Source organism: Trachypithecus francoisi, unplaced genomic scaffold, assembly GCF_009764315.1.
Source record: "Trachypithecus francoisi isolate TF-2019V2 unplaced genomic scaffold, Tfra_2.0 Lachesis_group6, whole genome shotgun sequence".
NCBI lineage: Eukaryota > Metazoa > Chordata > Mammalia > Primates > Cercopithecidae > Trachypithecus > Trachypithecus francoisi.
In genome coordinates this window covers 128274421-128301780 of record NW_022681471.1, presented here as the reverse complement: position 1 = coordinate 128301780, position 27360 = coordinate 128274421, and the positions used below count along the sequence as shown (strand labels likewise).

The 27360-nt window shown below is 39.9% G+C and overlaps 1 protein-coding gene across 1 annotated transcript in view; it reads right to left on the bottom strand.

Moving 5' to 3' along the window:
- Nucleotides 1-27360, bottom strand: part of STS (steroid sulfatase) — a 207726-nt gene that overhangs the window by 47139 nt on the left and 133227 nt on the right. The window contains 1 exon segment of the mRNA XM_033201712.1: nt 879-1016. Coding sequence (XP_033057603.1) covers nt 879-1016 — 138 coding nt within the window.

The following is a 27360-nucleotide window of genomic DNA, read 5'->3' as shown; positions in this document are numbered from 1 at the left end:
GACCCATCATGAAAGTAGCTCAGCTAATGCTGCAAAAAAAATTTTTTTAAAAAGAAGTATCAGCTCAAAATACTATTGTGGGTTCACATAGGCAGAATAATGGTCTCCCAAAGATGCCCTCGTCCTAATCCCTGGAACCTGTGAACATGTTACACCCCATGGCAAAAGAGACTTTGCAGATTAAGTTCATGATCTTGAGATGGGAAGATGATGTGGGATTATACGAGCGGGCTGAATGTAATCTCAAGGGTCCTTATAAGAGGGAGGCGGGGGTGTCAGAGTAAGTGAAGGAGACGAGATTACGGAAGCAAAGGTCGGAGACAGACAGGGAGGTTTGAAGACAGTGAATTGTTAGCTTTCCGCATGAAGAAGGGGACATGAGCCAAGGAAAGTGGGAAGTCCCCAGAAGCTGAAAAAGTCAAGGAAACAGATTCCCTCCAAGAGCTTGTAGAAGGCCCTACAGACATCTTAATTTCAGACCAGTGAGATATCCATTTTGAACTTCTGAGTTCTAGAATTTTAAGTTCATAAATTTGTTTTAAGCCCATAAGTTTGTGTCAATTTGTTACAGTAGTGACAGGAAATCCACATACGGGGTAGAGGAATTCTTGTTTTAATCAGTTACATTATATGAGGCTGCATTAACATTTGGAGATACATACTCTCATTCTAATGTCTTGACACAGGATGTGGGCTTTTAAAATCTGTGGGAACCAGAACAGAAATGGTCACTTTGGCCTTCCAACTGTCTCCATGACAGAAGGAAGTACTACCTATTGCAAAGTAGCAGAAGAACTATGGAAAAGCTCTAAAATCAGAAAAAAGTGACCAGCAGATGAGCTAAGAGGCCAGAGCTTGTCCATCCCAGCATTTCTCACCTTTATAGATCCCATTACTTCCACCATGAATTTCTCCTTTGGAAGACACTTCTTCTACATGTGCTCCCTGGTCCGATGTGAAGTAGATGAGGGTATCATTAGCCAATCTCAGCTCATCTAGAAGGTTCAAGATCTGCCCTGGAGGGGAAAAAGACTCCATGTAAAAATGCATATTCACAAAGCAAAGGGAGATGGTTGCCCTACTCAATGGGCAGCTAATTTCTCAAGGTGGAAGTAAATGTTCTTACAAATTGGATTTTATCCCAACATGAGACGTGATGCAATCAAGACTGGCTGTGGCTGTGTTCTTAGAATAGACACCAAGATTCATTGACTTGAGTGCCATTTAGAGGGGCCATTTGAACCTCTGGGTATCATGAAGTAATTCTGCAGGGAGACCTGAGAAAGTATTCTATAAGTACCAGGTCCATTGATGGAGAGCCACTTGGAGGCAGGTGCCAGAAGAAAGAAGCTGAAAGGTTGTTCTCACCAGCTGGTGTTGGCCCTAAGGCTATAAAGAAGTCTATCATTTTTCCTTATTGGGAAATAAGGAAAACTAAATAAGGATGGGAAAACTAAACAGTGATGTTCCTCTTATGTGAACAAATAGGTATATAGATATTTTATGAGAATATTCTCTTTTAATATTTATGGTAAATATCCAAATCTAAACTATCCCTCACATGAATATCAATATTCCTCACCGATAGAGGAAGAACCAGGAGTTATTCCCCAAGTCTAAACTGTCCATCACAAATATCAACATTCTTCCTGTCCTCACCTTCTTTCCCCAAAACTAACATTGTATACCACCCCCAGATAACCCCTCAAAAAATAATAGCAACAACAATAATAATAATAATTGCTACCATCTGTTGAGCACTGTCTACACATAGAGAATTGTATTACATATTATCTTGTTTAGAACACACTGAACCCTGTGAGTAAATAGCACTAGCTTCATTTTAGCGGTAGAGCAACAATGCTGTAAAAGGGCAACTTGTTCAAGTTCAGATAGTTGGGAAGTGGGAGAACCAGAAAGTAAGAATCAAATCTGATTGAAAACTCAAAATGCTCAAATCCTGAACAGATGAGTAGATAGACTCAGGGAGAATCACAGAGGAGTAAAACGTACACCAGAGAGAAAAAAAATATTGTAGAGATACATCCTGAAATACCCGAGGATGAAATGGAGGTGGTGAAGAAGATGATAGCTGCTGTCTTCTTCAAAAGAATGCAGGACGAGAATAAATGAGTCTGGGATATAGATTCAACAAGATTAGCCAGGAGTTAATAACTGTTAAATATGAGTGAAGGGCATATGGAGGTTTAACTGTACTATTCCATATCTGCATATGCTTATAATTTTCTGCAAGAAAAAAATAGAGGAAAGTTGAAGTTTGAAGAAGGAGCTGAAACCTGGACTTTCTGATTAGGAAGCTATCACCCCGCTCTCAAATCAGAAGACAATGATAAGCAAACTAGATGTATACAATGTACAGTTTCCACAGGGCTCTACATAGTCATATGCTGCTTATTTAATTTAATAAGTCATTGTATACTGCTAGGCTTTGATTGGTATATTAGAGCCTGACTCCACTTCTTAACGTTTGAGTGCCAAGAGTTTTCAAGCCTCATCTCTCCCTCTTCTGTTCATGCCACTCAGGCTGATAAGAAACCCTGGGTGCTCCCTCCTTCACCGCCAGTGGGAGGTTGGAACTATGCAAGCCCCTGTCTGCATGCAAGAGACCCTTATCCCAGCCCCAAGTCCTAATCACCATAAAAGCAGAATCCGTTTCTTTTCTGTGCTCTCTCAAGCTATTTTTTGTACTGGTTTAGTAACCTGCTGTATTAGTCTGTTCTCACATTGCAAATAAAGACACTCCCGAGACTGGGTAATTTACAAAGAAAAAGAGGTTTAATTGACTCACAGTTTCACGTGGCTGGGAAGTCCTCACAATCATGGCGGCAGGCAAGAGAGAGAGCCAGCCAAGCGAAAGGGGAAACCCCCTCATAAAACCATCAGATCTTGTGAAACCTATTTATTACCATGAGAACAGTGGCGGGGGGGGGGGGGGAATCGCCCCCATGATTCCATTATCTCCCACCGGTCCCTCCCACAACACATGGGAATTATGGGTACTACAATTCAAGATGAGATTTGGGTGGGGACACAGCCAAACCATATCACCTGCTGTCCTTAGAAAGCCACATTATATGAGTAACAAGCCTTTTCATATCCTCTTAGTGTGTGCGTGCTGTCACTGGTCTCAACATGGGAATCAAATTTTGGGTGGGCTCTTAGTCACACTAGGACGTCCACAACAACTGATATTCTACAATGGCCCCAGGCATCCTCTGTGGTAGAAATAATTAAATATAGGATTTGGAATACATCCTATCCAGCAGGTGGATCACACCCTGCAGGGCCAGACCCTTCACTCCAGGTTGTACTCACACGTACTTGGTTCCGAAAAGGGGAAGGAGAAGGACTGCAGAGTGAGCTGCCCATGGAGGTGGCAGAGATGATTTCTGATGCAAAAACAACACCCAAGTCATTTGTGCAAAGGCATATATTTGCTATTTGATTACAAGTGCCATGGGCTAGAGTATGTTCAATGTTTCTCAATTTTTAACTCAAATGATAAACATTCCCAGAACCCACACCCTATATGTAAATGTCATACTCAGAACCAAAAAATAAGACACCCGAGGGCCGTTTTAGCAATTTGTCTCCCGTGATAAATCATGATCAGGCAGACATTTATTATGGTGTTATCTGGTGCAGCTAAGCAAACCACCTGTGCGCTTGGGCTTGGGGTTGTTTGGCTGAGACACTAATTTAAGCCTAATTACTTTGAAAATGGTAATTAGCTTAATGAGTTGAAATAGAAGGAAGCAATAAGGCGTGATAACCCCCATTTATACTTTGAAAGAAAAATGTCCCCTTTTGCTCATACAACAACTTCTGTGTAAAATAACACAGATTAGGCAGGTAGCAGACGACTTAGGAATTTGCTTCCATGTATTGTAGTTAGTCTTTAGTGAAAGGCATATGACCATACACCCTCCTTTGAAACAAAATTCATCCTTCTATATGCAGAAGTATCCACACAAAGAAAATGCTGCAAAGAAATTTCCTATAAAATGTGTCTCCCGTAATAATTCATGTGCACACAAAAACCCACACACAAATATTTATACCACATCTATTTATAATCGCCAAAACCTTGGATGCAGCGAAACTGCCCTTCAGCAGTTGAATGGAAAAATAAACTGTGGTACATCCAGACAATGAAACATTATTCAGAGCTAAAAAGAAGTGAGCTATAAAGCCATGAAAAGCATGGAAGGATCCTAAGATATTTCTAAGTGAAAGGAGTCAATCTGAAAAGGCTACATACTCTATGATCCCAGCTATGGGACATTCTGGGAAAGGCAAAGCTATACAGACCGTAAACAGATCAGTCATTACTGTTGGCTTGGGAGAAAGGAGGGATGAAGAGGCGGAGCACAGAGGAATTTGGGGGCAGTGAAACTACTCTGTATGATCCTGTAATTATGGATCCATGCCATTATACCTTTGTCCAAACCCATAGAACATACAACAGGAAGAGTGAATCCTAATGGAAACTATGGACTTCAGTTAATCACAACTTATCAATGTTGGCTCAATTGTAACAAATGTACCACATATGCATATAATAATATAATGTATACATAATGTATATAATAAGGAAACTGTGTGCAGGGGAGAGTGTATGAAAACTCTGTACTTTCTGTTCAGTTTTTCTGTAAACAAAAAACTGGTCAAAAATAGTCTACTACTTTTGTTGTTTTTGAGACGGGGTCTTACTCTGTCTCCAGGCTGAAGTGCAGTGTCACAATCATGGCTCACTGCAACCTCTACCTCTTGGGCTGAAGTGATCCTCCCACCTCAGCCTCCTAAGCAGCTGGGACTACACGTGAGTATCACCATGCCTGGCTTTTTTTTTTTTTTTTTTTTTGTATCCTTTGTAGAGACTGGGTCTCAGTTTGTTGCCCAGGTTAGTCTCAAACCCTTAGGCTCAGGCAATCCTCTTGCCTCAGCCTCCTTCTGTTAATTTTTTAAATGGCTTTCAAATGCAATTTTGACTCTTAGACTTCCTCATGCATTCATTCAACATGGATTTATGAAGTGCCCACCTTACACAGGCTGTGGGCTAAAGGCTGCGGTGCCACAGAGTTTTTCAGGGACAGCTCTTATCCCCAAAGCCAAGGCCAGCTACATCCTACTCACAGTTTCTCCTCTTGCCTATTTTTAACTCCAGACAAATTTACAGCTGCATTTATTATGCAGATTCTCTCAACTGAAATATCCTGCATCCTTCCCCATCTTAATACTTCGCCCTGGATATTCCCTCCAAATTCAATATTTCAAATGACCATGATATTTAACATGTCCTCATCAAAGTTTCTTCTTCATTGCCTAGAGTGATCACTTTCATTAAAGGTGTCCTAGACAACTGGGCTGGGATTATTAGTACAAGAGAAAGTGGCTGAGGTTGCCATGCATGTATGCATGGTAGAATATTTAGCTCAACTTCCTGAGAAATGGTCAGTTTTCTAATTTCCTTTTAGTCCATTCTTTCCCAAAAGATACAGTCTGGATCCCATACTACTTAGGTCTTAGGCCAGAATCTCATTTGTAAATCCCAGAGCCCATTTGACATTTAATTTTTTAAAACATTGATCCTATAAAGGTCTAACATGTTTCCCTCATAAACACTGTGAACAGAAATCTCCCATAAGAACAAATGCTGCTGTATTATTTTTGCTTTCAGAGCAATCTATTACAAATCAGAGGTCTGCAAATATTATTTTTCAGTAAGGTTCTCAAGATATAATGATACTGATATATACAGAATGATAGTTTTGAATTGCCGATGGTGAGCTGCATTATAGCTTGTAAATGAAATGTTCTATCTCCAAAGCTTTCTCCCTTTGTTTTCTGAATGAAACAAATATAGAAAATAAGCCATTTCAAGACCACTTTGTTATTTAACTGGAGATAACAAGAACAAGCTTATCAAAGTGAGGGCTTCCTAACCAGACCTTTGGTAGTCCCAAAGAAGAAACCTTGGAAATGCAAAAATCTGGATCCTTCCTCTGTCAAGTGTGGATGTGGGTTGCCAAGGAAGCCTAAATTCTAGAAAGTCCTGCCATTCCATTTATTCAGCCCACAAACAAGCACTAAGCTACTATTAAGAGTCAGGCACTGAGCTACACAGTGCCGAGAGAGAAGGGTTTCAAACACGAAAGCAGAATTCGAGGTCTTAGGTGAGTGAGGTGCCATAGGTCCTGACTTAAGTAGACTTGGTTTGAAACCCAACTCTCTGGCTTTTCACTGGGATCTTCTGCCACTAAGTCAGAGGTGATAATGGATAATAGTAGGGGGTTGCTGCGGAAGAAAGAATGAGGAATTCCACCCAAAACACTTCATCCTGGACAGGCCCTACAGGGAGTGCTCACTGTTCCTTAACCTTACAATGGAGTTAGAACCTCAGCTTGAGTCACCAAAGCCTTGTCATTTTAGTTCATTTCACTTTGCCTTTTATTCTACAAGGTAGGTACACTCAGACAGAATACTGGAGCAAAGTGCTATGAAGTCACTATATATATATTTTATATATATATATATGAAGGTTATACTTTTGGAAGCATTAGGCTCATTAAATATAATATAGACATGTTTTATATACATAACACACATATATTATATATGTGTATATACATTTTATAGAAACATATATAATAATATATTTTATATGTATATTATATAATAAATTATATATAATGTTATAATTTTATAAGTATACATGTAAATTATATTATATAATTATATTTCTATATTTAATTAATATGATTATATATTTATTATGATATATTATATTTATATTATATGCTTACATATATAATTATAAATTTTATAATTATATATGATTATGCATAATATATAAAGTATATAAAATTTATATATTTTATATAATTACATACATTTATATATATTTATATACTTTATATATACATTTAAATTATACAATTTATATATAAATTATAATTATATAAATATATGCTTATATATGTTATATTATATATACATATAACATATTTATATATTTTATATATTATATTTATATGTAATGTATAATTATATATTTTAATATTAATATATAATATATTATAAATATATTATATTTATATACTGTGGAATTATACTCCAGTGTCTGGGAGAAGACCCAGTCACTGCAAGAGTGAAATGTCACCATTCTAATATAAAATGTGTGTTTTATATATCATATATGAGAGATACATATATCCCCTTAAGCAGGTACCCACTGTTAATAATTAAGAAAGCCTCTCCACTTACTCAGTGTAACTCCAGGGCACAATGGTATCCTAAAGTCTCCCTGAAGCTATTCTGGTGAGCAAGTTACTCCTACATCTGACCAACAGAGATGGCAAGACTCCAGTATTTCAGCTAAAGCTAGAATTTTAAGATAGATAAGAGTTGCAGTAATTCTACCACCTGGGGGTGGCTACGACTCTCTGCTGGCCATATGAAATGTTAGGTGTTACTTCAGGGTTGTGGCCTTTGGAGCGTTATTCTCATGCTCTCCTGAACCATTTGTGGAGTGGCACAGAGAAATTCTGCTGTCACAGAAAGGGAATTCTTTTTTGGATTAGAAGTATCACCAGTGTCCCATACATCAGGGTTTATCTGTCATTGCACAAATAGGTGTATCATCTCCAGTTTGAAACAATGTCCATTTCATATAGGTGAACTCAATCTAGTACTTCTTCCTGAAATAAATGGTCAAGATTTCCAAAACTTAAGTCCTGATCTCCCACAGCCATATGGAGCTCAAGGGACCCTTCAGATCGGACATTGGAAAGCAAATGAGTTATCTACAGTATAAAATCAAATCTATAAGTTTATATATAAAAGAAAAATAGTATAGGACCAAAATAAAAAGGCATAAAGTTGACAATCTGCATTTTATATGCTGGTTGAGATACAAAAGTGATGTGTTGTCTTTTGGGGGGTTTATTAAGAAAATCTCTCCACCTACTCAATGTAACTGCAGGAAATACTGGTGTTTGTTACGGCTTTTCCTTTGTTTTTCAAAAGAAGAATGCAAAATGGCATAATAGTTAAATAGGAGAAGTTGTGCTTTGCTGTACTCAACTTGGATCTAATGCAACTCCTGCATAAAAGGTCATCTGGGATTCAATCAGTCAAATGCCAGGTGGACAGCAAGGTCTAAGAAGGGCACTAGAAATGAAACTCTTGCAGGATAGTTGCAGGAACTAAGGAACTGGGAGGTAGACGGTGAACTCCAGCACATACTGTATCTACTTCCTGAATAACAAGAGAAGAGTGGCTCCTTTCTCCCCCTAATGACTGAGCAAGAGACAAGGGCCTCAAACTTCTGCCATGGGCAGTCTATGTTGCATGCAAGTCTGCCTGCCTCAAATAGATAATGGAGAATCATCTTCTCTGAAGTTTTTGGATTAGAGGATAAATTCCTCTTCGACAGTGATGGCTGGACATTCCCAATGCAAGATCTTCCCATTTAACTAGAGCCACTACATCCATTAATTTGTGTATCATCATGCTTTTTATTAATTTACTCACTTTCACATGCCATAAGTTAACATAAAAATTTCATTCAAAACATGTTAAGAAGGACATCCCTAATCATTTTTGAAACAACTATGGAGGCCGGGCGCGGTGGCTCAAGCCTGTAATCCCAGCACTTTGGGAGGCCGAGGCGGGCGGATCACGAAGTCAGGAGATCGAGACCCTCCTGGCTAACACGGTGAAACCCCGTCTCTACTAAAAAATACAAAAAACTAGCCGGGCGCAGTGGCGGGCGCCTGTAGTCCCAGCTACTCGGAGGCTGAGGCGGGAGAATGGCGGGAACCCGGGAGGCGGAGCTTGCAGTGAGCCGAGATCGCGCCACTGCACTCCAGCCTGGGCGACACAGCGAGACTCCCTCTCAAAAAAAAAAAAAAAAAAAAAAAAAAAAGAAACAACTATGGAAAAGTAAGAAAATGTGATATTCAGAAACTGATTAGATTAACTTACACAATTTTTTTAAAGAATTCTGCTGGCTGAACCAAACTAACACACAAGACCTTGTACTAACGTATAGGTTCCATAGTGTAGTCACCTTATATACCAATGTTCCTTGAATTTTATTGGCTAATTCAAGACCATGCTAAAATGAAGCTTCTGATTCAGTAGACCTAGAGTGGGGATATGAGAATTTCTTAAAAAAAAAAAAAAAAAAAGCTCTTACATAATGCTAATGGTACCTGCCCAAGAACCACACTTTGAGAGGAAAGGTTACCTGTGACTAAATGCTTAATCAGTGTTGACATATAAAAAGAGATGGCTGGAATTTCACAGATCTCAGTAACTATGCTCATAATGAGACTTGGCTAGGTTCAGACAATTTGACACATAACTTCCAAACACAGTAAATACTCATACTATGCATAGAATTGTAATTACTAGGGTACTTAACACATGGAAAACTGTAGGAGTGAAATGCTGCCATTCTACCGGTAATCCTGCCTTCACTTGACTGGGTTTCCCTCTTTGGTTTGTTCCTGAGTTCACATTGTCCCCCGGTAATTAATCCTTATTTTGTGTTGTACCTGCTTGTTGTGATAATGTTGTGATTTCCTCCATTAAATCCATCTTTGCCCTAATGGTAGTCGTAACGTGTGATTTACCCTCCTGCACTTGCATCTGCTCTCACCATCTGGGATGCCTTCACGGCTCTACTCCACTATTTTCTTGGCTTAACAATAACTTGTGTGTTTTCCAGGGTGTTGCATTTGCTGGAAATAATTTAAATAACTCCAACTTGCTCTCATGTTCATGGAGCATACCAGTGTTTTCCTGCACAGATGGGGAAAAGGCACGGGGAAGAACAAAGTCATTGTACCTGTTCTGTGGAATTATACTCCAGTGTCTGGGAGAAGACCCAAAGTCAGCGTGTCTGTAGCTCAAGGGAAGCCAGTTTGGACATTGTTTCCATAGGGTTATCGACATCACAATAGAGTGGTTTCCCTGAGCCATGGGCATTCAGACTAGCAGGAAATGTTTTGAAAGAGCAGAGTTCAGAGTGAACACATTGTCTTTCAATTATTAATCCAGTAATGCTATTGTATTTCCTGGACTTTCTCTTCTTGCAAAAGATAGAGATTGGGTAATCAGGTACAGCCATTTGCTGTTTGGTATGGCTACCAGCTGAACTTGCCCTGGGAGGTGACCCAGCCTGTGCCATGGAGCAGGAGGTTGCACAGATGCTCATTGCATCATTTCTATGACAGAAGTCAATGCAAAGCTCTGGACACAGATTAGCCAGAACTTCACCTGCAATATCCAACTGGAGGTGCATCCTTAAACCTCCAGCCTGAGCCACAAGGGAGGGAGGACTGTGAGTCGAGAATGGCCAAAGGCTATGAATAATGGACCAGGAAACAAAGCCTTTCGGAATTCTTCATATTTGTGATGCTCTACCACACCATCAAGACTCAAGTTCATGTTACAACTAGGTTTTTGCATTGGATTTTGCCATCTCTAAAGCTGAAGATACAAAATTGAAAATGATGTTTTCCTTTGCTGACACCTTGTACATCAATCATAGGTCCAAGCCTTTCTTTCCACTTGAATTAAAACATGGACAGATTGATTAACGCCTTGGTAAACTCATCGTTTATGTTTTGCAACTTCCTTAATCCATGCAACCTTCAGTTTGCCAGTCACAGCTTCTTTGTAATATCTTTCTAACTCCAGGGTGATCTGTTTGCTTTATGCGCAGACTTATGGTGTTAGTTGAGAGAAGCACTTCTTTCCCCAAGATCCTTAATACCAGTGCTATTGGCGGGCCCTTCTAGGGACTGTGGGTCCTACCAGAGATATCTTAAATATAAGGTGAGCTAGTAATAAAAAAGATAAGATGGTGCATATATCTGCTTAGTTTTCCATTATAGACGTTTTCTCATCTATGATTTTTCTACTCAATGTAATGGAGGTATAGGCACATTTTAAGCAAAGATGCTTTACACATCTGTGAAAAGAAGAGTTATCATAACAATAATGGTAAGAATAACGACAGCAGTTACCATTTATTGAGCCTGTCTTGCAAGCCAGGCACTAAGCTCTCTATTCAAAATATATGACTTCATTTAATCCAATTAATTAATTCAATTATTTCAAGCAGGCTGAATAAATTCATGGAGGAGGAATGTTGCAGTAGATTTTTTGACTGAGCTATAATTGGGCCATGACTTTAAAGCAACAGGTATTCAACTCTAGTCCTGACCCCTAATTTTGACCTCACTTTTGAAATATACATATTGGTATTCAGTGGAGTATTATTTAGAACACAGCTTTAACTCTAACTCATGGATTCTAATATATATTTCCTTTCTATGCCTTGAAAGACTTAACTAGCAAAACTAAATGTGCTTGGAATGGTCAGATGGCAGAAAAAGTATTACCCAAAACACCCTTGTAGTACCCATAGCTTCTACCTCCTCCACATCCCTTGTTTAATTTTGAACCCAGACATCTTTATAGTATCTGAAGCAAACTCAAGAACTCAGGACTTGATGGAATACTAGAATACAGGAGTGAGAAGAAAACTGTCAGAGGCCATTGGTCCAAACGGGCTTGTCTTATACACAACCTGCAGCTCCAGAGCAGGAGACGCTCCCTAGCAACCAGATAGGTCTACTGTCTGAATTCAATTCACAATCCAGAACTCTTCTCATGCAGCCAAGAAGCTCTATAGTGCAGTGGCTGTTGAGCAATCCTGACACAAGTTGCTCAACCTACCCAAACTTTGCTTTGTTGCCTTTAAACCAGAGGTGATGATAAAAGTATCTCGTAGCATAGTTGTAGGGATTACACTACGTAATCCATGTTTAGACACAGGACTAAGATAGTGTTTAGAGACGTGACTAAAATAGACTAAATGCTTTTGCATTTTAGCTATTGTAAGTCTTAAATGTTTATTATTATTGTGGTGTAATTGTGTTGCAGCTAATTATTGATAGCATTCAGATGCTCTCATGTACTTTTATTAATCCCATCTGAATTACTAGCCTAATGGTCTTTTAATGGTCATTCTATCATGACCATTTTAACATGGTCATGATAATTGATAACTTGATTCTTTGATAATTTCTTATGGTATCTTCTTGGAAGATGCTATAACAAATGGAAGATACCATGGAAATCATAGAAATAATTTATAAAACAACATTAAACACTATTAATTTTAATTTGAGATGTAAATTCCAGGTAAGACAATATTAGTTTCAGGCTCAAGAACCTGAAATTAGGTTTGCAGCTGTTTAAACATGGTAACATCATTATAGACTTGATAAGACTCAGATATTAATGATTTATAAGCTAAATTAATGTAGAGGACCAAAATCAATACTCTATACAATGGATTTTCAACTATGTATTACAGTTAAAAGGTTTTTTTGGCTCTCCAGACCTACCTTGGTCTGGCCACAATGCCCTTACCCCATCTCTCTCAAATTTTATTTTTTTAAATTTATTTTAGAGATGGGGTCTCACTTTGTTGCCCAGGCTGGAGTGCAGTGGTGCAATCATAGCTCATTGCAGCCTCAAACACCTGGTCTCAAGCTACCCCTTCTTCTATTTTTCCTGCTATGTACTGTTTCAATCTCTAATCTGAGGTTGCAAAAACCTCTTTCTGAAAAGTTTACTATTTTGTCACAAATGCAGATTTACTGGAAACTCAAATAGAAAGTAGAGAGAGAAGAAAAACATATACAATATCTATATATCCTCCATTCTTGCTGCACTGTTATCACTGGGTTTTCTGATACCCTAGTTTACTTTGAGCTTTCCATATGAGTGTAACTGAGGCATACATTTAAAATCAAGAATAGGATGATGGAAGAAAAAAATGCCATTTTTGAAGATGTGGATTCACCTGCAAGAGCAAGGGATTTAACATTAATGCCATTGAAAGCATGGTATATTCTGACTACAGCACATATGGGGAATAGCAAATTAGTGGGCAAATGGGTCACACAAAGAATCATTGAGGAATTCAGTGGAAAACAACTCCAGTACTGCCACTCATACCAGATAGCCGAGGAGAGGCAATGAAGAGTTTCTCATCTTTATGTCCCTAGTGGCTACAACTTGCCTTGTCTTTAATCATAGTTCAATTCTTGATACTGCCTTTATGTAGAAGTTCCATTCCTCTACTCTTTAAAAAGTACCAAGTCAAGAAGTCCAAAATAAACATTTTTGTGGGGCTCATGTTCAGGGGCATGAATAGTTCACACTCTAGGAGGCTGCCCAAGGGCACAGAAGTCTAACTCTGAAGTAGAGATGGCAACAGAGAACCAATGAGGCTTGCTGCATTGAACTAGCGTTTAGACAGCAGTCACCTTGAAAGTCATTCTTCTCCCTCCCAAAACAGAGGCAAGTCCTGCCACCCTATCCACTCTTGCTTTAAAAGCACGAAGAGAAACCAATGCCAAATATCAGGCAACTGGCATTGAGACAGTGTGGTACCAGTACCATGCTGTTTTGGTTACTGTAGCCTTGTAATATAGTTTGAAGTCAGGTAGCATGTACTGGAAAAGATGACCTTGCCCAGTGACCTCCATCTTCAGTCCTAACTAGACTGGTTCAGTGGCAAAGTGAGAAGAGTATTCCTTAGAATACTCTTAAATTAAGAAATGCTTCAAGCGGGACTCTGATGCAATTGCAAGCAGAGGGACTGAGGAATTTCATTAGAATAAAGATCCTCCTCCAGGAAATGACTATTCTGTGAATGGTCATCTTGACATATGGCATGCAGTGGATCAAAGCACATGGCATGCAATGCAGAACATGGTAAGGAATGACAAGACTATGGATCAAACCAAGCAGAGGCCATCTGCAGAGCCACGAGTAGCTAAAGGATTTATTGGCTTTGGGTGAGACATGGTGGAAGGAAATATGCTGCATATTATGTGTAGTTTGGTGCGTGCTTTTATGTAAATCCATATGAATGTAGATGTATATTCTATGGTGTGGATCCAGGCAGTAACACCACTTGTGGATGTTATAACTCAATGTATACTGTTCTGTGCAAAGATTCCCTTTCCATCTCCCAGACTGAATAGACTGCAACCCTTCTTGGCTAATGATATCTGAGCAAGACCCACTCCTGTCTACAAGAGCTGTGTTTTGTACAGATGCATCCCCATGCCAGGACACCCTCTCGGGAAGTTCTGCAAGGATAAAGTGACAAAGAAATAGTAACACAGAAGCATCTACTCTGTCTGTAAGTATGGTAATTCTCTCTGTTTCCAAATAAATTGTAATGTCATTTCACGTCTCTCCTTCTCCTATGCTTAATTGCAAGGCAGCACTATGCAAAACCAAAATGTCAAGTCGTGTAAACAAAACAAAATAGTTTTTCTCAAAGTCAGTGCTCAAAGCTTCAAAGATTGTCAAAGATGCTTGTTTTCTCTAGGTTTTTTTTCTTCCTAAAGTATGGTATATTTACTTGCTACAAATCGGATGCATAAACGCATTTATAGATGGTTGTTACTGATGAAACTTGGCAGACAAGAAATAGCTGTTGTCGGTATAGGTATTTGACAGGTAATTCCACCTTCAAGTGATTAAAGTTAAAAGACTTAAAATGCTGTAATTTTGTCATTTTTGTTTTGTTCTGGCTATTGTTTTACCTTAGAATTAAAAAAAAAATGATGACAACAATGTTCTTTCACTAACAATTTTCTACAAACTGGAAGCATGAATAGGTGCAAAAGTTAGATTTTGCCATGACTGACTAAATGGAGTTCATTTGGATGAGCATCACTGAGTATTTGTTTTAAAATTTAAGTAATTGATGAGCTAAATTAGTCAGGGTACACCCACCGTGAGTGACCTTAAATAAACCAAATGTTGTGTTAAGTATGGCAAGCACCGAGGTAATCCCAGAAACAGCAGAGGTCTGTTCTGTTTTCATTTTTTGCTTCAACGGTATCTGAGGTACCCAATGAAAGAGATCCATTTTACATTGGGAAGGAGTCATGCATGAAAGTATATGCTATGTTATAATCTTCTCTTTTTTTCTACTTCTTGAGAGCAAATAAAATGACTTACAGAATCCTGTTGTAAAGAAACTTTCCTTCCCAAGTGCTTACCTCCCCAAAAAAGCATTAAGCCACTGTTGCCCCCAAACCAGGGGCTCTGCATGCCATGTTGAGAGATACAGTCCAAGTGGGTGAGCCCAGAAATCAACCTCAGACAGACAGTTAGCTCCCAGCAGACTCTGAGCAATCCTGGATTCCTACTCCATGAGGCTTGTGGGAGAAGTGACTCTTCAGATTGCAGGCAGAGAAGTGTGCTCACATGATCTCAGATGACAAAGCTATGGAAATAGTTCATTTACTCCATTTTTCTCATGGTGAGATACCAAACCAACGAAAGGTCACAAGACCCGAACACATGAAATTGTGTCCCAGGAGAGCTATGGCCATTTGCTCCCCTTTCCTACCAAAAAGCAAACTAAAATATATTTGGAGGAGAGACGGCAAAGTCAAGATGCACAGAAAAGAGACTCAACTGATGCTGTGATGCAACAAAAGCTCTGTGTGGAGGTTTCCTAATAATAGTGAACGTTTGTCCAGTGCTTAATACACCCAAGGCACTCTTCAAAACATCCCCAGCAAGAAAGGCAATGAAATGATCCCATTTTGCAGAGAAAGAAGTCGGGGCTCAGTGAGAGCGGTCACCTGCCCACATTTAACAGCCAGGGGTTGGTCAGTGGGGGATAGAATCACATGCAATCTTGTCACAGCCTGTGTCCTTTCTTGGCACCGCTGCTGCCATCAATATGTTGAAGTCAGAAGTGGTATGATATCATTGTCCCAGTATACACTGTGGGGGGTGGAACCATATACACATGGCTCTGAATGTTGCCTCTGCAACCTGCTGATTTTGTGAGCTTGCTGAGACTAGTTACTACCTTCCTATGCACCTTGGTTTACACATCTCTAAAATGGGATAATACAGTTCCATTCTCAGAGGCCTGCCATGAGAACTACTATGAATGCATAACACCTGGCAGACAGTAACTATACAGTAAGAGAAGAACAAGTAAGTTTATTAGTAGTAGTATTATCAGTGGAGCAGATGGCAGTGGCAGCATGACAACAGGACACAGTCTAATGTGACAGTGAAAACCACAAGAGCAAGGAGAAGAGATGGCAACATAGCACTGAACCCCTAATTTAATACTGCCTGTACCGCTAAGGGCCTTTTGGTTTTTGAAAATGGTCCCATCACGCCAAAGAAAGGGCTCAGATCAAGAATTGTCTGCTTTCAATTAAGTATGCATTCATTCATGGGATAGAAATGTCTTCTCTTCAAACGATCTCAGGAGTTGTATTTCTCTTCCCTCTTTTCTAAATGCAGAAATCTAAACAGCTTGAGCACTGGTTTCATAAGATTCCAGAAACAAGGAGAACATAGACCAATTTCTGCCTCCTTCTTTTCCCTAGCTCTCTTTGCAAAAGTGACATAACTACTCTAGAAGAAACATATTCTGTCTGTAATCCCAGCACTTTGGGAGGCTGAGGTGGGCGATTGACCGAGCTCAGGAGTTCAAGACCAGCCCAGGCAACATATTAAAACCCTGTCTCTACAAAATACATACATACTTACAAAATTTAGCTGGGCATGGTGGTACATGTTTATAGTCCCTGCTACTTGGGGGGCTGAGGCAGGAAGATTGCTTGAGGCTGCAGTGAGCCGAGATCATGCCACTGCACTCCAGACTAGGTGACAAAACGAGACCTCATCTCTTCAGGAAAAAAAAAAAAAAAAGAGAGACACATTCCTGGCTTCATGACCATCATAGGAATCTGAGTGGGGGACATGACTGTACACCTGGATACAAATGAGATCCCACAGGTAAGGACCCACAGGTAAGGGCAGGATGCACAGTAGCACCAGCCAGCTGTTCCCTCCTCACTGGTTGGGGAAGACATCTGGGAGCAAAGCAGGAGGCTCCCTTTGGAGACAATTGAGAAAAGCCCCTCCTTCACTTGATTTCAAGGCTTTGTGCTCCTCGTCCAAGTGGGAATGGTACCACCAGAGGAAAATAGCTCTTGGAGGGTACAGTCACCAAACCATCCCTCCTTCCCCTGTGCGCAAACTACTTTCCCAGCCCTAACCTTGCCCCTGCCTGCTCACATGGGTTGCAGATCACTGTTGCTGTCCCATGGGACCAAGGGAAGGCCAACCACCTGATGACCCTCACCTCCTCCTAAAACCTATCCAGAAATGGTGGCTACAGAAGCCAGTCCAAAAGTGAGGCTGTCAGAAGCCATCAGCAGCTCCCAGAAACCATAGGTTGTTCTTGACAGCTCTAGCAGTTAAAGCCCTCCTTGTGGTCCTAACTCATCTGGCTGGTGGATGCCATGACCACCATGAGGACCTCATGTACTTGTAAGGGGAGCTTGGCTTCACCACCAATCTCCTGCAGTGACAGTGTAGGTTTGAACTAAGTATTGCTGCCCACTCAAGGGTGGATCTAGCTTGATGAATCAGCCGATGCTAGACCTCATGGGAAGAGACTACTGGGCTACAGCCACCTGGCTTCCAGTGGTTTCATTATGGTGACCCTCTGCATAGCCCTTGCAGAAAAGATCCTAACTGGATTCCTACCACCTGAAGAAAAAGTATAGCACTGGGCCACCAACACTTGTCCTACCCAAGTTCTAAGAGGCCCCACACCAGCCGAGAGTACTGATCAATCAAGACCCAAATCCACAAGAATAGGCAAATAACACATGGTCCATCACACACACACACACACACACACACACACATACGCACACAATTTCCTCCACTGATGAAATATCTAACTGTAAAACATGAAGCTATATACATATTGGGCGAAAATACAAGGGAAAGGGTGTATACATACAGGTTGAGTATCCCACATCTGAAAATCTGAAATCTGAGATGCTCCTAAGTCCTAAACTTTTTGAGTGTCAACATGATGCTCATACAAAGGAAATGCTCATTGGAGCATTCTGACTTTCAGATTTTTGGATTAGGGATGCTGAGCTGGTGAGTAGAATATAAATATTCCCAAATCTGAAAAAATTCCAAATCTGAAACACTTCTGGTCCTGAGTATTTTGGATGAATATTTGAGTATTTTGGATACTCAACCTGTAATTTGTAGAGGAGTAAGAAAAGCTTATTTAAAAAAAAAAAAATCTTCCAATTATAAGCCCCAGATATCATGAAGGAAAGGTCAGGTCTAACTACAAACATTTATTGCAAAAGACTCTTTAAATAGAATGAAAAGACAAAAAAAAAGGTAGGAAAAATATCTGCAACATACAATAAGTAAAATGTTAATGTTCTTATCATATAAATATTGCAAACCAATCAATTAGAAAAAGATCTACAATCCAATAGAAAAGTGACCAAAGAGTATGAACCAACAATCCTTGGGAGAAGAAATATAACCCTGTACTAACACCACACACAACAGAAAAAAAATAGTGAACTAACATTTTTCACCTGACAGATGTAAAAGAGACTGATAATATCCAGGGTTGCTAAGAGCATGAGGAAATTAGCGCTCTCATTGATTATCAATGGTTGTCCTACTACCATGGTGAAAAAAAGAGTATACCTATTTTAGGCAATATCAAATGAAAGCAAAGTTTTTATGCTCTTTGATCCAGCTAAGTTTGATCTTGGCTGAATTTTTATTTCAAAACTGTTTCACCAGTTCACACAGCTTTACAGAATATTCACTGACAGCACTACTTGAAATACAAAAAATAAAAAATAAAATAAATTGTTTAAAAAGGAACTCAGACGTCCCTCACAGAGGAATGATTAAACGAATTGTAGTCTAAGAAAGGTAAAATGAACATCAAAATGCTGATATGGAAAAATGACCAAATAGATAGTTGAGTGAAAAGAGAAAACTGCAGAATAGCATATAGAGTTTGTGTAAAATATTCTTAATAGTCATATCTTGATATTACTATGTCATACTGGCAACATATAAACAATAAATCTATCCAGCAAACTGTTAGTGATGCTACTTATTTAGGGGTGAGATTTCATGAGGCATTCCCTTTCTGTATTGTTTGTGTCTATATTCTTCGGTTTTGCATACTGCGGATTACTTTGGTAATCAGAAAACCATGTATACAAAGTGTGGAACACACTAAAAAAACCACAGAAGACTGAGGCAGCGATTTAAAATTTTTTCCTGTTGCAAAGTGGTATGTGACATGCTACTTCACATTCATCCCCAGAACTCTGCTTTTGAACTACATTAAATCATAGACCTTAGCTCTCAGTGACCTCATCTTAAGCCCCTGCATGAAGAGAAAGCTGTACAGAAATCGTAGAAAGGCACAAGAAAAGCATAAATTCTGGGACAGTCAGCGAGCATCTCACAGCTACTCTCTCCTCCAACCCACGCCTCGTCACTCACAAAGACTTCCCAAACACACACTTCTGAAAGTGACAATCAATAGAAAATCTTGACATACGTGATTTTATTTCGATTGACCAAAAACTCACTTTCTTCCTGCAGTAACGAAAGGAATAAGAACCCTAGATAAAATTACATTCCAGTAACAAATGGTCTATCCTATTTGAGAAAGCCTTGTATTTTAAAAAGTATACACAAAATACTCCCAAACAGCAAAACAGCACATATCCTAAAGTGTACTATATACCTTTACAGTCAAGCATGTAACTGACAATTTTTAAACTGTCTCTTTAATAAATATGTTTGGCAATTACGGAAAGAGAATCACGCATAAGTGGGTTTGTATTAGTCATTCCTTTGCAATGTAGGGGTTGTCATCACCTCCTAGATGTTTCCTTGAAGTTTCAAAACCTCATTATGCATGTTGCATTCAGGTAAACAGTGGTCTGTAATGGAAATGATTTCATTTCTCTCCTGTCTAGATCTGCTTGAATAAAAAATTGGTTCATTAGGTAGTGGAGGCTTAATACCAGCCCCTGTCAAAAGTCCCTGAGAAGATACTGTCTATCTGCAATTTCATGATTATCATAGCAATCTCAGCAATACGGGTGTGCAATGACACGATCAGAGGTCATATTTCATCTGATCCAGAGCTCAGCTATGACTGCAAGCATATACCAAGAGTTGATAGTCTGAATAAACCATGGATTTCCTTTTTTATTTTTTTAAACTGCAGTTTCCACTGTGGGGAATTAACATTACATTAGCATTATTAAAATAAGTAGATTTCACAAACTCATTTTTTAAAAAGTGTGATTTAGGATGCAGTGGGAGACAAATGTAATGTAAAACATCATGTGTAAACACACACACACATACACACACACACACACACAGATAACTTAAAGCCTTTTGAAAGACATTCCTAAAGGGGATATCCAATGAAGAAAAACACCACTGTGAAAATCAAGCCCAGTTTGTTGCTTCACTTGAGTTTTAATCATTGTGTCATAGATGACTTGGGATTCATAAATGAAAAGTGTTGGCTGAATATTTAAAATATGCCTTGTAAGCGGTCATGGATTTCACCAGGTCCTCCGATAAGCATTAGGGATTAAGGAAAGATTCTGACTCCACTGGATAAATGGCAACAGATGTTTTTGTAGTTTAATTATTTTTTTTAAACACAAGAAAAATGTCTGACCTATTTGGGAATCAATATAATGTGGTATGTGTAATTTTTAAAAAGAGCTGCTCTCTTTCAGTCATCATTTTAGCAAATATTTATTTTTTTAAATCATAATGCCCAATGCTAGAACATGTGTAGTGAACTGGTACAATAAATTGGTACAATCAATGTATTTTTCTGATATTTATCTTTCTACCATTTGCTTTGTATGAGCTCTTCCTATATCTCAGGAGTTTTCTTTTTATTTTATGTTGATGATACACATGGTTTTTAAGTCTTTTGTCACTGGCCTTTTTGTTCAGTTTATGTTATATTTTTACCTGACATCAGGAAATTTTAGATTTCATGAAGTAAAATTCAGCAATCATTTTCTTTGAGTTAGTTATTTCTTGGCTTTTGTGCTCAGAAAGACCTTTCTCAATTATCCTGTATATCAGATAAATACATCTCAATATATTTTCTGGACTTCTTCAGTAGTTTCATTTTCCAAACACAATCTGCATGGGGAACTTATTTGAATATATGAGGAACAGCAGGAATAGCACAGTATGTAAGACAGACCAGATTAAAATCCTAGTCATCATATGTCATCTCCATGACTTTGGGCAACTTACTTTAATCTTCTACACTTCTTGTAAAATTGACTTCTTATTTTGAGCATGCTTCCCCCTGCTTCCTCCTCTTCATCTTCATTATTTTCATCATTAACACCATCTTCACCATCATCATTACCACCATCATCAGCATCGCCATCATCATACCCATCATATCATCATCACCATTATCACCATCATCACCATCATGAGCATCATCATCATCACCACCCTCATCAGCATCACCACCATCACCATCATCATCATCATCAACACAACACCATTATTATATCATTTAAGCACATGCAAAACACCACAATGCCAAATACTAGGGAATTAACTACAATCGCTCTCCTAAAAGTTTAATCATACTATCACAATTATTGTATAATCCATTCTTAGCCATCTGCCTTGAAGGATCACCTTTACATTTACATTTTACATGAAATTCTTTTTCTGGGCTTCCTGCTCTGTTCCATCATGCTGTCTAGTCTGGAGCCAGTGTCACATGGCTCTATTTATTATTTTTATTTGAATTCTATGAAGTGTATGTCTAAAACAAAATGAAAATTAAAAACATATTTAAGAATTCATTCCACACCCAACCATTGCTGCGGAAGCAGATGAGAGAGAGACTAGGGGATACATTTGCTTTTCTTAAGAGTTTTAAGACAAAATGCTTCCATGTTCTATTTCTTATTGCTCCAAGTGCATCCCCCTGCACATCACATCCCACCGGGATGTGTGTCACAGTCATGAAGAGATAACCAGTTGTATAGTCTCAGCAGTTAGCTCTTAATACTGTCCTAATGCCATTGAGCTAACAGATGGGGCTGTGCTGGACAAAGAGGGAAGCCAGCTTGCTTAGTGTGCACGGACCACCTCCCTGACTCCCTGAAACGTATTAAAAACCTGAAACATTGGCAGGTAACCAACGATTGAAATAATTTTCAAGCCTCAATTTTGAGTGTTTGATAATATTGGAAGCTCAGTTAATGAATGAGCGGTCCATAATGGCTCTACATTCCTCCTTACAAAGTAAACCATCATGCATCCCCTCTCTCTGCCTGGCTATAAACCTCCACCATGAAAGTGAATAAAGATAATCAGCCCTAGGAATCACAGGAAAGCTGTGCATGGCATCTTTGCTGGTGCACTGTCATATGAAGGCACCAGCTGAACACACTGGCTTCCCAATTCCATGATCTCCCCAACACCAGGAACTTGCCTTCCATTCATCATCCAGCAGGCACGTCATGCACCTGGGAATACCTGAAGTGATTCAGCCTCTGGAATATAAACACTTCCACTCTGTCCCAGCCTTCCAACACCTTTGCTGCAATCTTGTTTGAATCTCCAGTCCATCATCACAAGCCACCAGCTCTTTTCCTTCCTCATCCCCCACCACCATCCGCCACTTCAGTCCTTCTGTTGCTAATCACTCAAATTCCACTGCCCAGTTGCCTTTTGTGATGCTCCCTGCTAGCAAAACTTCAATCATCAGTAAGTTTGGTGATCCTACTTCCTGGCTCTGCATTGAACTGAAAATCTACATACCTATGTGCCAACACCCAATTCATGGTCTCCAAGCAGAGATGAACTCAGACAAAGCCTGATAAGTCATCCCTTGGCACAAATTCTTTCATTCCTCTTGAAAGAAATATCCAACCTCATTGGCCTCAGCTCCTCAAATATCATTCTCTGTAATACACTATAATTCTAAAATTTACAGGAGCTACATTCACTTGTCCCTTTTCAGCCCTTCTTGATGTCTCTGAAGTACTCGTTGGTATTGATCCTTCTCTCTTGAAATGCTCTTTGCTCCTGAATTCCCTGACCACACTTCTCTGAGTCTGTCTTACCAGTTTCTGGCTGTTCTTTTGGTTTTCTTTTGGGGGTTCTTCCTGCTGTGACTTTCCTTTGGATGCTGGACTGGATCTTCCATCCTCACTGTGCACCAGAAGTGAGCACATTATTGTCACTTTTTAAAGAAGGTTGCATTGATCAAAAATAAGAATGTTTAAGAAATTCAAGATAGAAAAGTGATGCATTAAATCCAGGGGAAATATACAGCCTTAAGATCCAGGCTAGACTCTGTATAGGACAAAGAATGTCAATAGAACATGGGCTTTTGCTTTTTTGGGTCTTACAGTTTTGAGAAGGAGAGACATGAAGGTTGATTTCTAAACTCTTATCCTGGATTAGATGGAAACAGACTGTGGGTCACAAGTTGCTCAACTGACTTAAATATTCTTGCAGAACAATCTCATCCATGCCCGTGGTTGGACTACTATTTCCATACATAGGAGAAAGCCAAGTCAACCTTATTTATATCTGTGTTCCTAGTAATTCCTGGCACCTTAGATCAGGCCTTGCAAATATCAGGCACCTGACCTCCATACTTTCACTTTTAAAATTCCTTATTGAGTACCTAATGTGTACCTGGTCTATAGAACTTGAAGGAAATCAAATATTTTACCACAAAATATATTAATTTCATATATGCTGAGATGGCTGTCAGAGAGCCTGCAAGGAGAGCTGTTTTTGTGGAGGAGATTTGCATCTGTAGAAACTCTGTATTCATGCAACCAGGACTTCCCTCGTCCAGATCTAGGAAATATGAAATGAGAGTCCTACACCTTAAAGATCTGAAAGAAATGTTTACTGGCCAAGCATGTTGGTTCACGCCTGTAATCCTAGCACCTTGGGAGGCCAAGGTGGGAGGATCACTTGAGCCCAGAAGTTCAAGACCAGCCTGGGCAACGTAGTGAGACCTCGTCTCTACAAAAAATAAAATTATTAGCTGGGTGTGGTGGCATGCACCTGCAGTCCCAGGTACTCAGGAGGCTAAAGTGGAAGGATTGCTTGAGCCCAGGAAGTCGAGGCTGCAGTCAGCCAAGATTGAGCCACTACCCTCCAGCCTTGGTGACAGAGCAAGATCCTGTCTCAAAACAAACAAACAAACAAACAAACAAACAAACCAACCATTTGCCACTTATTTTATCGGAGGGCTGCCATGATGCAAGCTCCCATTCTTTTTGTAACCTTAATATGGTATACAAGCTTCGGTATCCCACAGAGTGTTACGTAACCACTCTGTGATGCTCCCTGTGTGCAGATTAATACAGTTTTTATGACTTTTCTCCAATTAACCTGCGTTTTGTGAGTTGATTTTTAGAGAAACTTCAGAGGGTGAAGGGGAAGTTTTCCCCGTGGCCCCTACAGATTCTAAACGAAGATGTCTTCTACATACATTGAATCAGAGGACTTTTGTCCATGTAAATGAACCTGTTTACAGAGGGGTTATTCATTGCATGCTACAGTCCATACTTTCACAATTATTGTAGTCCAAACCTCCTAGAAAGAGTCTGTTTTAAAATGAATAATCCATTACAACCATGTCTGATAATCCAGGCCCTGCTTAGAATTATGCTGCAAGTTTGAAGGGCTTAGACCAATACCTATGCTTCCCCATTCCCAGAGTTTTCTTGTGTTTCTTGAGGTTCTTGACACAATCCTGAGCTCTTATGAATGAGGCTCTCCAGTTTATTCTCCATCCCTCAAGACGAGTTGAGTGCATGGTCCTTGCTGCTACACTGAGTTGCACACGACTGACTAAATGTCAGGCATGGTAAACACGCATTCATTCTGTAACATCCCTCAAGCTCTTCGCATGAATTCACCACTTATTTCTCCTCCAGGTTGGTTCTCTGTGCCCAGAGGGTACAGTAGCAATGTCCAGGTCCTCCTGCAGGGCAGGCGGAGGGGAGGGAGAGAAATCAAACTGAGGGTTGCCCTGTCATGCTCAGTCAACAGGGGATGCCTCAAGCTACCAATCCCGAGCAACTGAACAACAAATGCACAAAGACTTCTAGAACTCCATCTAAAGATAAAGACTCGCCATTCTTGTTTGAAAGAATCTCATAAAACCAGTTGATTCCACAGTTGATTCCAACTCTCAGCAGTGGAAGGGTGTTCTTTCATTTTTTTTTTCACAGGAAGGCTTTCTTTCTTTCTTTCTTCTTTCTTTCTTTTAAGATGGAATCTCACTCTGTTGCCCAGGCTGGAGTACAGGGGCACAATATTGGCTCATGGCAATCTCCACCTCCCGGGTTCAAGTGATTCTCCCATCTCAGTCTCCCAAGTAGCTGGGATTACAAGCATGTGACGCCATGCCTGGCTAAGTTTTGTACTTTGATTAGAGACACGGTTTCGCCATGTTGGCCAGGCTGGTCTTGAACTGACAGCCTTAGGCGATCCACCTGGGATTACAGGCAGGGGCCACCACACCTGGCTAGGAATGTTTGAGTGGAAGCCAGATATTTTGTTTTAGCATTCACCTTCTTGTTCTCTGCTTGAATGTTTCTTTGTAATAGTAGAGAACTTGCTAGTCTAATCCTGAGCAAAGGCTGATTTATGATTCCTTCATGTGGTTCTATTAATAGCACAGGGCTCTGAGTGAACGCTGATTGCATGCAAACTCCACTTCACAGACTAGCTGTGATAGATATAATGGTGTAAGCTGTAGATAAGAGACCCCTGGTCAGAACTACAGCCGTCCTTCCATGTGACCCCCAACCATGAACAGGTTTATGAAAAATGTCAGTCTATTTCCAAGGAAGAGAAACAGCCAGAAGGGCACGTCTCCAAAATGCTTGTTGCATACTGGAGAACAATGAAATTTTACACGTTTGTTCCTCCCTGATGCCTGGGCTGCTTCAGATTTAACTGGAATTGAAAATCAGACTTTGCAACAGCACCATGATTGCCCAAAGAATTCCACTGTGGGTGTGTCCTGCTGAAATGATATGACTGCTATATCCAACATGCACAGCACCCCTGCTCTTCCTGCTTCCAAACTGTTCAAGCACTTTATCTGCACCTCCCTCAGGACATTCCTCACTTTCTGCCCTGAATTGTTATAGGATCTCCTGAAAGAATCTTAAATTTCTTAGTATCTTGTATGCTGAACATTCTCCCCTAAACCTGTAGTCTTATCATCATTGCACCCCACTCCCACCCTGCACTGCCAAAAAACATTTAAGCACACAGTTAGCATCCAGTCAACATGACTAATGAATGAACTAGATCCTTCCTGGAGATATGTTGCTGATTGTGTACTGACATGATGCACGCTTTCTTATTACATGGAAAGAAAAGAAATAAAGTGGTGCAGATTTCAGGTTCTAGGTGGGACACCTGCATGTGAACACATGCTCATCCATTATGAATTCTGTAATCTGAGGTGGGTGTACTTAACCTGCAAGCCTCACTAGCCTTACCTGTGGAATGGGAATGATGAGAACATCACCTGCTGCACAGGGACCACTGGCAGCACAAAATTAGGTAAGATGCTGAGACTCAGAAACTGATATCCCCAAAGACTGCCTTTTGGCATGCTAAACTGAAGAAGCCTCAAGTTTCTCTAACCTCCCCTTCATCCCACACACAGTTTCTCCCATAGAAGGTGAAGTTCTTTTATCTGCCTAAGATCCAGACCCCCCCAAGGAGAACTATTTTTTTCCCTTCCCCTCCCTGTAATTTCATTGTCTATTGCAGAAAAGAAGACCAAGATATGACTAACCCCAAGGAGACCCTTTTCCAAGTACGATCTCCAAGGATCACTTAAATTACAAGTTAATTTCTGTTCCTGTATCAATAATTCTCCCTAGCAATCATTTATTGCCCCTCAAGAGAGCTCCTCTTCTCCCTGACCCGCATAACCTGTGTTACAGGATCTAAGCCCCCATCCTATATATATATATATAATATATATATTTTTTTTTTTTTTTTTTCTTTCCTGGAGTACAGTGGCATGATCTCAGCTCACTGCAACCTCCGCCTCCTGGGTTCAAGAGATTCTCCTGCCTCAGCCTCCCAAGTAGGTGGGATTACAGGCACACACCACCATGCCCGGCTAATTTCTGTATTTTTAGTAGAGACGGGGTTTTATCATGTTGGCCAGGCTGGTCTCGAACTCCTGACCTCAGGTGATGTGCCTGCTTCAGCATCCCAAAGTGCTGGGATTACAGATGTGAGTCCCCAGGCCTGGCCCAAGCCCCCATCCTTTCTGTAACCTCAGGATAGTGTATAAGCTTCTGGACCCCATTGGGAGGT